General features: G+C 45.7%; 2 protein-coding genes across 2 annotated transcripts; both read left to right on the top strand.

Moving 5' to 3' along the window:
* The first annotated feature begins 6 nt into the window (after positions 1-6).
* On the top strand, positions 7-3156 carry PHOSPHO2 (phosphatase, orphan 2). Its single transcript, XM_010713718.3, has 2 exons — positions 7-437; positions 562-3156. Exon 2 carries the CDS (start codon positions 564-566, stop codon positions 1296-1298), a length of 735 nt encoding a protein of 244 aa, XP_010712020.1. The 5' UTR covers positions 7-437; positions 562-563; the 3' UTR covers positions 1299-3156.
* A 1873-nt stretch (positions 3157-5029) lies between these two features.
* Positions 5030-9702, top strand: KLHL23 (kelch like family member 23). The gene is made up of 3 exons (XM_003207570.4): positions 5030-6395; positions 7854-8006; positions 8543-9702. Exons 1-3 carry the CDS (start codon positions 5183-5185, stop codon positions 8851-8853), a joined length of 1677 nt encoding a protein of 558 aa, XP_003207618.1. The 5' UTR covers positions 5030-5182; the 3' UTR covers positions 8854-9702.
* The last annotated feature ends 1438 nt before the right edge of the window (positions 9703-11140 follow it).

Below are 11140 nucleotides of genomic sequence, written 5' to 3'. Positions count from 1 at the left end.
GGTGAGGGCCGTGAGGTTCGTCCTGCCGGGGCGCGGAGCTGTCGCGGAGGCTGAGGTAGTGCTCTGCAGCCCGGACTCGCAGGCGGCAGTGCTTTTCGCCGGCCGCGGTTCCTTCCGTTTGGTGTGTCCTCGCCGCCCGCAGCTCGGTATTTCGCTCGCCGAATGCCTCTGAAGTCTGTGGGGCCATCCGAGGGTCCCTCCAGGTGCTGGAGGATCCCGGTTTGTTTGCGCTGGGAGTGCTGGCGGGGAAGTGTGGAACCGCTGCTGCGGTACGAGGCCCGCGGCTGGAGCTGCAGCTCCCGCTGGGCGCAGTCCAAGGCTGCTACGGGCAGAAGTTTGGCACGGGCTGCAGCTCTGACCTTCCCACACTGCTGTTTTTAGCCTCAGCATTACTTTTCCCAAAGTTGTAGTGGCCATAAATAGCTTTCTCTGCTCAGGTATTTGTCTTTCTTGCATATTTTTTTTCTTCTGAGCACAAGACCGGGGTAACAATTCAGTAGTTTCTTTTATGTAAATATTTTTTTTCTCTGTTTGTTTGTTTTGGGAACCACTCATGGACAGCCATGAAATTTCTGTTGGCTTTTGATTTTGACCATACAATCGTAGATGAAAATAGCGACACCTGGATTGTGAGATGTGCTCCTGACAAAAAGCTTCCCAGTGGGTTACGGAACTCCTACCAGCCGGGACATTGGACAGAATACATGGGCAGAGTCTTTGTCTACCTGGGAGACAGTGGTGTCCGAGAAGATGACATGAAAAGAGCCATGACAGCAATTCCCTTCACTGCGGGCATGGTCGATCTTCTGGGATTTATTGGCAAGAACAAAGAGTTTTTCGACTGCATCATTGTTTCAGATTCTAATACGGTATTTATTGACTGGATTTTAAAAGCTGCCAATTTCCATGAGGTATTTGATGAAGTGTTTACAAACCCAGCGGCGTTCAGCAGTACTGGCTACCTGACCGTGCAGAACTTTCATGCCCACCATTGTCCAAAGTGCCCTAAAAACCTTTGCAAAAGGAAAGTTTTAAAAGAGTTTCTAGATAAACAGTCAGAGAGAGGAGTGAGTTACACGCAGATTGCCTATATAGGCGATGGTGGGAATGACTTGTGCCCAGTGATGTTTCTGAAGAAGGGTGATGTTGCTATGCCCAGGCATGGGTATACCCTAGAGAAAAAGATTTCTCAGCTCTCTCGAGATTTCTGTCCTATAGAGTGTTCTGTTCTGGTTTGGTCATCTGCTGTTGAAATTATGTCTTATCTGAAGCTGCTTATAGAAGACCACTTGAAGTGATAAAAGGAAACTGATTTATCTTTTTTTCCTCCTGGGTGAGAAACGCTGAATGCACATGGAAGCACGTTATAGAACTGGGATATTAGCTGAACTTATGTTGTTTAAACATAATATAAAATTGTATTTTCAGTTTTGTCAATAGTGGGAAAGTGATGTTAAGAGAGCTTTTGGGCGTAGTGTGCATTCCAACATTTGTGGAGAACTGTGCATGTGGGGGGGAGGGGGCTGCGTGAGGAATCATCATTCTCCATCCTGAGCCTTTATCAACCACCAAAGTGATGTTCCATGTGCTGTGGGGAAGGAGTAAGATTAGTGCACAAAAGAATAATTATTTATAAAGAATTTATATGCTTTACTTACCAGGAATGTGATTCTGGAACTTCTGGCTTTGAATACTTTTTTTTTAATCAGGGATAAATGTTTAATTTGTAAATGATTTGGTAAGTCTCTAATCCCGCTTGATCTGAAGATGCATTTATATTTTTAATATACTGAATATTTTACCAAACTAAATTCCTTTTTAATAGTTTGTATTAAAGACAATAAAAATTACTGTCACTGAGAAGAGCAATGCCTGATTTTGTAAGGTATTCTGTAGTGCATTCCTTTCCTGTAAGGGCCTAGAGTGGCTTAACACAAGCGTGGGTGTCAGTCTGCAGAACACCAGTCCTTTGGTCGGTTCTTTCTTGAAGCACAGGAGGAATGTTGTCACTTTGCGCTGTTGCCACTCGGTACAGAGCCTGTGCTGTCAACTGGGACTCAGCCTGCTGCTTTTTCTGCTGCCCACAGCATACTCTGTGTGTCCCTATGCGTTCTTATACCAGTTTCACCTATTCACTCTTGTCTATGTGCACCCTGTAATCCTCTCCTACAAGCTGAAAGGGAACATCTGTGTCTGTTCTAACTGTGTAACAAAATTTGCCTGTGTTTGAATAAGGAATCATTTGTGAGCATGCGGTGAGCATGTTTCTCGCTCGTGGTGAGATGAACCATAAGACTTGTACTGTGCACACAGTGGCACTTCAGTCTCATTAAAGTTGAATTATCTGTTTTCATGCCAAATGTTTTCTTTCCTACAGTCTCCCCGAAGGTCCCAAGTTGTGCTATAGTCTGCTGTTGTCTGTTGTCTGTTTTAGCCTTTATATGCCTTAGTAGCTTAGAATTCTGCCTAGCCTGCAGTGATATGGCTGAAAGTGTCAGATATGTGGCTCAGCAGTCTGCAGTTGATGTAGATGTCTTCTGCATTGTCTTTGGGTGTTGTTTTCATTTTCTTACTGACATTTAATGTTGTTATTACCCACTTTTGTTTGAGTGTTTTTAGAAATGGTTTCCTCTGTTTTAGGGGCAGTAATGTATAAATGAAGATTTTCTTCGAGTACTGCTTTGTAAATAGTCTGGCGTTTAGCTCTTCATCTATTTTAACTAATTACAGAAGGTTCCTTTGAACAGTTCGTTGTCTGAAGTGTCCCCAGTGATACATATGGGTTCTCAGGAGCATGGCTTTAATGATGGGTAATTGATAGATGTCTGAGATGTTTGTACTGAGGAGTTTACCCTGTTGTGTTGTGCATGGGCACAGAGACAGCGTCTGACTAACTGAAGGGTTTCAAGCTGTTTAAGTTTGCTGAATTATAGCCTGTAAAAGAGAAGTGATGAATCTTGTGTGGTATTGCATGGTTTTTTTGTGTTGGGTTTTTTATTTTTTTTTTCCTCCAAAGTTGTGCATCTCCTTCATTCTAGGTATGCTGCTAAGGGTTGCAGATATTGTGCTTTCCATATCTTGGTTGTAAAGCAGCTTGCTTTCAGTTTGTCCCCAGATCTCCCTGCTTATTTAAAAAATAAAGTGCAAACCTAACCACCTGGTATATAAATAAGTACTCATCTTTCACTTCCACTTACATTTGTTATTTTTTTAGCCTTAGAAACCTCATGTTGTAGTTTTCTCCGTTGCTGATTCCTTGAGCAAGAAATTCATCTTCACACTGAAATAATTTTTTTAGTTGTTTTTAAGAGTAAGGAAGCAGGAGATGAGAAGAGATGAAGCAACTAATTGAAAAGATTTGCAATTATGATCCAATCACTTCAAGTAGAGTGTAGAGCCGATGCTATTTTCTGGGCAAAGTGCATATTGGAGACAGAAAGAACTTCTCCATTCCGGTGGGTAAGCCATTAAGCAATAAATGAGGTCTTCCCCCTCTGCCCTCCCTGCTCCCATCTTAATAAAAGAGATCACTTTTCTGTAGCACCACAGTTACCAAACTTTTCCACTTTTGAGTGTAAGGGGGGGAGATGAGTATCTCCGGATTGTGAAGGTAGCTTTAGCTGGTAGCAGCCAGAAGAGGCAAGGAGAGGGCAGAGCAGATCCTTGACGGGGCGCTGGTTCAGTGTAGGCTGTTACTGACATGACTGCTGGCTGTTTAAACAACATTCTCTGTGGAAGGGAGGTGTCAACTTCTGGGGAAGTGCTTAGATGTTACAGAATACGTAATGAGAAGCTCTTGTATATATGGAAATTTTCTGTATGGTAACAGGCCTGCTACCACTCACCAATTACTATGGGGAGTACTGAGCTGAAATCCTATACCCTAACCTTATATGCTAGGAGGCTGGCCAAGAGCTGAGAGAAGTTCCTGCTTGTCCATAGGCAGCTGGTGAAATGGAAAGTGAAAAACAGCAGCAAAACAAACTTGTTGGCATAGGGACGTATAAACAGAATCAGGACCCTACATGGGAATGCTCCAGAGAAAGAAGAGGAGTGAGCAGTGTAGCTGTGGGACAGCCGCTGGTGAGAGCAGCTGGGCTGCAGTAATTTTTGGGCTGCACCACACCACATAACTCAGATTTTGTGGGCTGACAATACATCAAAAGTGGCTGAAAAAAACTGAAGACAAAGATATGTGAAGAATTTGCTAGGCATTTTTGGATCAGCTCGTTCACATCTTGTGCTATTACATAAAGGCCAATGGAAAGTGTGAGTCCTATTGCACAATCTGTGTGAGGAGGGATGGAGTGGGATATCCATATACACCTTCCCACTCAGATTCCTTCTTTAATTCACACTTCAGTGGGAACTAAGGAGAAAGTACCACCGGTAATTAAAAGAAGAAAGAAAGGAAAAAAAAGCTTATTAATCTGTGCAGAGCAGGAACTCTCCTAATTTCTCCTTTTAGGGTGTGCAGGCACTTAGCTAAACCTAGCAAATGCTTGCATCCCTTTGGTGAAGGGGTCCTGGACAGCCCTTTCAGCCCAGGAGGGCACTGACAGGGCAGGCAGAGCCCGGCTGCGGGTCCGAAGGTCCAATTCCCACTGGGGGGAGCACAACCACCTTAAGCCCGCTGTGCTTCATTTACATGTAGCGCTGGAAATGTGCCAGCAGAGAAGAGAAACTGTGAACCTCATTTTCAGAAGCAGTGATAGCCATATAAACTTCTTCCTGGGCGATTTGCCTGAAAGTTGGAGTCAGCACAGTCTTGACAGTGCATTAGCCAGCACGGTTTGTGACTGTCATTTATGCTCTGCAAACACTCAGGTGTCTGAGGAGGGCTCAGCCCTCCCTCACCTTATCTCCTCTTTAGGGGATCCCTTCTCCACATTGCTCCTCGCAGGCTGTCAGAGGCACTCTGGCTTTGTTGTGTGGCCGTGTGCCACCGGCTTGGTGACGCTCCCGGAGCATCTGTCCCTAATAGGGCTGACAGCCGCGGGGCCGTATGTCATCGCTGCCATAAGCCTTCCCCCCCTCCCTGGGGGCTGTCGAGCTGCGGGGCAGCGGCAGCAGCGACTCGGGCCGGCGTTTCCCCGCCCTTCAGCTGGGGGCTGCTGACCCTGTGGAGGGGCCCCCGCCGGGTGAGTACCAGGGCTGCGGGTGTCTTTGTTCAGTGGTGACGATGGCCCTGCCTGGGCAGGAGGACTACGTGTTCGCCTACCGCGACTCATCGCACCCTGCGTGCCTGCTGGACGCGTTCAGGGCGTTCTACCTAGACGGGCTATTCACTGACATCGCGCTTCAGGCCGCCTCGGGAGTCCTGCTGCATTGCCACAGAGTCGTCCTGGCGTCTTGCAGCTGTTATTTCAGAGCCATGTTCACAGCCGATATGAAAGAGAAATCTAAAAACCAGATCAGGCTTCCCGAGCTGAGCCACGCCGTCCTGGAAGCCCTCGTGAATTATGCGTACACCTCCCAGATCCAAATAACAAAGAGAAATGTGCAAAGCCTGCTGCAGGCGGCTGATCTCCTCCAGTTTGTCTCAGTCAAGAGAGCCTGTGAGCAGTTTCTAGTCAGGCATCTGGATGCTGACAACTGCCTTGGGATGCATGCCTTTGCTGAGCACCACAATTGCCTGGAACTGGAAAAAGAGTCCCGGAGGATGTTGCTGTGGCAGTTTGAAGAAGTGTGGAAGCAGGAGGAGTTCCTGGATGTTAGCAAGGAGAAGCTGGCTTTCATCCTCTCCAGAGAGAACCTCAATGTCTGGAAAGAAGAGGCGGCTGTTGGAGCTGTTGTTAGGTGGGTTGCACACAATGTAGAGGAAAGAATTGAAGACATCTATGAACTGCTGAGCTGCATCAAACTAGACCTAGATAACACGTATTTGAGGTCAGCTTTAAGCCTGCAAAAAAAATGCCGACTTAATGATAATAAGATAAGGTCCCTCGTGTGCAGTGCCCTAAACCCTGGTCCCAAAGGCCTTTCCAAAAGACCAACGGCCACCATGTATGTGGTTGGAGGATATTATTGGCATCCCTTATCAGAAGTGCACGTTTGGGATCCTTTAACTAATGCGTGGCTCCAGGGAGCAGAAATGCCGGATCACACTCGTGAGAGCTATGGGGTCACAAGCCTGGGGCCAGACATATATGTGACAGGAGGCTACAGAACAGAAAGCATCGAAGCCCTGGATACTGTGTGGATATATAACAGCGAGCAGGATGAGTGGGCAGAGGGCTGCCCCATGCTTGATGCAAGATACTACCACTGTGCAGTATCCCTGAGCGGCTGCATCTACGCACTGGGTGGCTACCGGAAGGGAGCTCCAGTGCAAGAAGCTGAGTTCTATGATCCTTTGAAAAAGAAATGGGTTCCTATTGCAAACATGATCAAAGGTACGTAAGCTCTCATGTGGCATTAGCCTCAATGTCAGTCTTCTCGTGTTTGCCACTGAGAAGTGTCACAGACACATTCAGGGCTAGAGCATAGTCAAGTTCAGAGGGATCGTCCCATTAATGTTGGGAGGCTTTGGTTCAGGTCTGTGTGGGCCAAGCTGCTACAAACATCCGACGGTTACACTGGGCTGTGCCGTCAGGCACAGAGTGAACAAGCAATGGCAGTGCCATTTAAGTCTGTCTTCCTTCAGGAAATAAATTTCTATTTGAGTTGGAAAGAAGTTAGAAAAGTGCCTGGGATTAGAATCTGTTCAGCAGGTCCTCAAAAAGTGAGCTCCAGTAAAGGGACTGTGTTAGTTTGGTATAAGGCCTGATGGTTTTCTGTACAGTCTATTTATCAGTGCATCTTCATTTAAGACATCTTGCATGCAGCTTTCTTATATTCCAGAGTATCACCAGTTCAGGATCCTTAGTTAAATCTTTGGAGTAAAGATAATGAAAAGCACAGATACCTATTTTTAGCAGCCAAAATAGTGACCTGCTGAAAATACGTGCGCTTGGAGAACAACCTAACTATAGGATATTATTTTGTTATAAAGCTTATAAACGATCATACATCTTATCATACATTTTTACAACTCAATGTAATTATTTACTATTTGCTATATTTTAAAAGATTTGATTGTAAATTGTTGCAAAGTAATTTTTTTCAGAGATTTTGAGGTATTTAACAGGAGAAAAACACTGTGCTCATTCCACTGTTTCTTCAATGTTCACATATCTCCTACAAATATTACTATTAGTCATTTTTAATTTAAAAATATGAATGCTACACTAAAACTGCAAGCAGATATTTGGGCCCATTTTCTGTGTGAAACTTTTTAGAGGCTTAAAAACGCACCAACATGCTAGTTTTTGTCCATGTTATCTTGCAGAGCCATTGTTTTATTTTTGTTTTGTTCTCCCAGAGAAAGAGCTATCACAGCTACATTTCATTTGTGTCCTTCTTTGTATAATAGCATTGTTAATAATAAGAGAAAGATTAAAAATATCAGGAAAAATACCCTGAGACACTGCATAATCTCAGCTTCCATTGATTTTGTCCTTGCCACATACGTGACACTTAAAAATGAGTTAAACCTAGTGGAAGTAATTCCCTGTTCCAAAACCAGTGTTACCGTGCCCTTAGTGATGCATAAAAATTGTGATTTTTCTTTGTGGCCATGTAACGTGCAATACATGTCAGTTACTGCAATTTTATTTAATTGTTCATGACTTATCCTGCTAAAATAAGATGTCTTGGCAGTTTATTTAATTTCACATTAATTTAAATACTTGCTAGCATAATTTCATCCTAAAACACTAATTAACAAGCTATTTAAATTGAGGTTATTGATGGAAGTGCCGTTGGGTGCTGTGTGTGGTCTGAAGGTGTGTTGTGACTGTTGTACTGTGCAGGTGTTGGGAACGCCACCGCCTGTGTCCTCCACGAAGTCATCTACGTAACCGGCGGTCATTATGGCTACAGGGGAAGCTGCACCTATGATAAGATCCAGAGATACCATTCGGGTAGCAATGAGTGGAGCATCATCACCACAAGTCCACATCCAGGTAAACAACAAGCTCTGTAGTGTGATGTTTTTGTTCCAAACTGGGGGCCTTTAAACCCCCTTGAGTGTTCTGACTGAAAGGAAGATATCTGGTAGGGCAGTGATGTCCAGAGTGGATGCTTGACCATTTACCAGGGGAAAGCCCTTCTCACAAGCATATGTTGTATGGAAATCACTCCATAAACATTTGGCTAAGGAGTGGCTACAATTTATTAAGTATGATAGCAAGCTAGCTTTCCATAAAATCTGTTTGTTCATGGACATTTGGCAAAGATCTTTTGTATGCTTTTTAAAAGGATTTTCTTTATTTCCTACACTTGGTAACAGTAAGTTTCTAAAGAGATTATCAGTGCATACTGCTGCTTTCCTATGTGTGCTCTGTAACACCTTGGGCTTGCTCTGACTATGGGTAGCAGAAATCCTTGAGGTGTCCCCTCAGCTCACTGAGGACCCTCAGCTGACCTCTGTGTGCCCCGTGCCTGTTGTGTCAGTTAATGTTATCGTGCTGAGTTGAACTGTGTTCCTTTCTTCCTGAAGAATATGGACTGTGTTCAATCACATTACAAAACAAGATCTATTTTGTGGGTGGACAGACCACGATCACAGACTGCTATGACCCAGAGCAGGACGAGTGGAAGCAGATGGCTCACATGTTGGAACGGAGAATGGAGTGTGGCGCAGTGGTGATGAACGGGTGCATCTATGTGACAGGAGGATATTCCTATTCCAAAGGAACGTATCTGCAGAGTATTGAGAAATTTAACCCTGAACTAAACACATGGGAAGCAGTAGGCAACCTTCCCAGCGCCATGCGTTCACATGGCTGTGTCTGTGTGTATAATGTGTAAGCATTAGATTTTCATAGCACTGATGAAGAAAAGAGATATGATATTCCTAATGGTACTGATTACCTCATGAACAAGATAACTAACACAATCTCTTAGTGCACATTCGCTAAGGACTGTACAATTTGTTTTAAATAATTCAGAAGGGTAAATATGGGGAAAATATTTCCATGTTTTCTCTGTCATGGAAACTTTCAAATGACTCTAATAATACTTTGTACAGCTTTGTACATCAGAACTACAGTGAAAAACAAATTTATTTTTACCAATCACTGGATAGAACTAACTTGATGCTAAGGTGAGCAAAACCAACGTATTTTGCCTTTCTGTGGAGCAGCGGGCTTAGGATATAATCTTTGATACTCTGAAGATAGATGTAGGAATGGCTCATTGCCACAGATTTGATGTGTGAGACATACACAGTGATATCACTTGGAGAGTAGTGTTACACATCCAGGAACTGCAGGCAGCTGCAGGGCATCTCTAAATCCACCTTCAGATGCCAGAGTGAAGAAGAATACGCACAGAGAAAGGGGGAAGAAATACCACCTGGTAGCCCAGGTATGCAAACAGAAACTGTATGCCAGCTTCATGGTGTTGTAGTGGGATTTTGGACTGCTTTGCAGCTGTTGTTGATTGCTGTATGTTTTATACTGAGAGAAAAGCCTTACTATGATAACTGTTTTTGATATTTAACACATGTTCTCCTAGAATGGAAGGTGGAGTGGGACCGAATGGTCCAGAGTCCCCCTGCTGCTGCGGGACTGCATGCAGTCTGACACAAGTGATCCTATCAGAGCAAGGCTGGGTTAGCCTGCACAGGCCCTGCAGTCCTGCTTACAGAATGACAGCAGAAACAGCTGCCAGCTGCTGGTACAGGAGGGAGGAACAGTGTGGGGCTGTGACATGCTGTGATGGAAACTCCCTGCCCTTTCTTCTTGGAAAGAAGCTCGGGTTTTATTGGATTTGTCAGGTATGAGAAGGAGGAGAACTTTGAGTTCACTGCATTTTTTTTTCCTAATCATAAATATTTTGAACATTTTTATTATTTGACATTTTTTACTGTTCCTCCCCTGCATTTGCTTGTAGCAGTTTGCACACAACTCTGAGCATTGACATGGAACCCTGTGATGTGTGCATAGCTCTTGGTTTGATGCTGTGTCAGAAGCTCATGGGTTCACTGTTCTATTTTGTTATCTGCCCAGCTACTGAAGGGTCCAGATTAATTTCTTTACAGACTCTAGAATGTAAAGTTGTTCGAGGAACTGAGCTCTGCTGTTGCTTGATGTACACAAGCCAAGCAAGACAGCAGAAGAGCTAAAGGCAATTTGATTCCCCTGGAAATGGCCACAGCAGAGCGTCATTAACACTCTGGTGGGGCTGTAAAGGACACCACAACAGCTGAAGGTGATCTCTGCAGCAAGCAGAACTGCAGGCCAACCCGTGTATGTGTTCAGGGGAAAGCTCCGTGTTTTCGTATTGGAAAACACAATGATGGGAGCAGCTGCTTATAGCTGGCCTCGACGTTCTTAGGCTCCACCTCCCACCCCTGTGAGCTGCAGCCCAGTGCGGGGTTAGGAGCCAGGCCGGGAGCGGCAGTGCCTGCCAGCATCGTTCCGTCAGCTCCCAGACTCGGCGTGTTAGCTCTGGGGAAAGACGGGGCGGTTGTGGGGCTGCAGCGCGGCGCTGGGGCCCCGTCCTGCTGCTGCGAGGGGAACCTCGGGGCTGGGAGAGCGGTGCGGCATCTGCCGTGACTTCTGACAAGCCCTCAGGGCTTAGGGATTTCTGAATGCGTCGAACAGAGAGTAAAAGTTCAAGGACTTTATTGTTACTGGTGCTGTTTTTTGTACGGTAACCTGCGCTGCCTGTTGAACGGGCTCCTCAGCCCCTGGCCCGTTGTAGCGGTGAGCTGCACGCGGGCGGCCATTGCGCTCCTGGCCCTGTCCGGGGGCGGCGATCGTTTGATTGTTTCATTGGCGAACTGAAGGAACGGTACGTAAGCTGAATCGATGAATTCGCTGCGATTTATTAAAGCTTTTATCCACGTGACGCCAGTATTTGTAGCACCGTTACCATCTTCAACACAAACATATTCGAACGAACGCCTACAATTTCTAATAACCGCAGCTATGACGGTCTAGGCCCCGCCCCCCGGGCGCCATTTCCGGCGGCGGCCCCACCCCGGAAGCGGCACCCACGTGAGGGCGGCGGTGGCTGCTGGGCACGCGGCGCAGCCTGCAGCCTTTCAAGCGGCGGAGTAGTGCCGCGCGCGGTCTGAGCCGGGCCGAGC

The sequence above is a fragment of the Meleagris gallopavo genome, chromosome 7 (assembly GCF_000146605.3).
Source record: "Meleagris gallopavo isolate NT-WF06-2002-E0010 breed Aviagen turkey brand Nicholas breeding stock chromosome 7, Turkey_5.1, whole genome shotgun sequence".
In the NCBI taxonomy this organism is placed as follows: Eukaryota; Metazoa; Chordata; class Aves; order Galliformes; family Phasianidae; genus Meleagris; species Meleagris gallopavo.
The sequence above is the reverse complement of the archived record's forward strand: the minus strand, read 5'-3'. Positions and strand labels throughout refer to the sequence as shown.

Coding starts and splice junctions, on each gene's coding strand:
- PHOSPHO2 (XM_010713718.3), top strand. CDS start 564: ATGAAATTTCTGTTGGCTTTTGATTTTGACCATACAATCGTAGATGAA.
- KLHL23 (XM_003207570.4), top strand. CDS start 5,183: ATGGCCCTGCCTGGGCAGGAGGACTACGTGTTCGCCTACCGCGACTCA. Junction 6,396..7,853: donor TATTGCAAACATGATCAAAG/GTACGTAAGCTC, acceptor TGTACTGTGCAG/GTGTTGGGAACGCCACCGCC. Junction 8,007..8,542: donor CACCACAAGTCCACATCCAG/GTAAACAACAAG, acceptor TTCTTCCTGAAG/AATATGGACTGTGTTCAATC.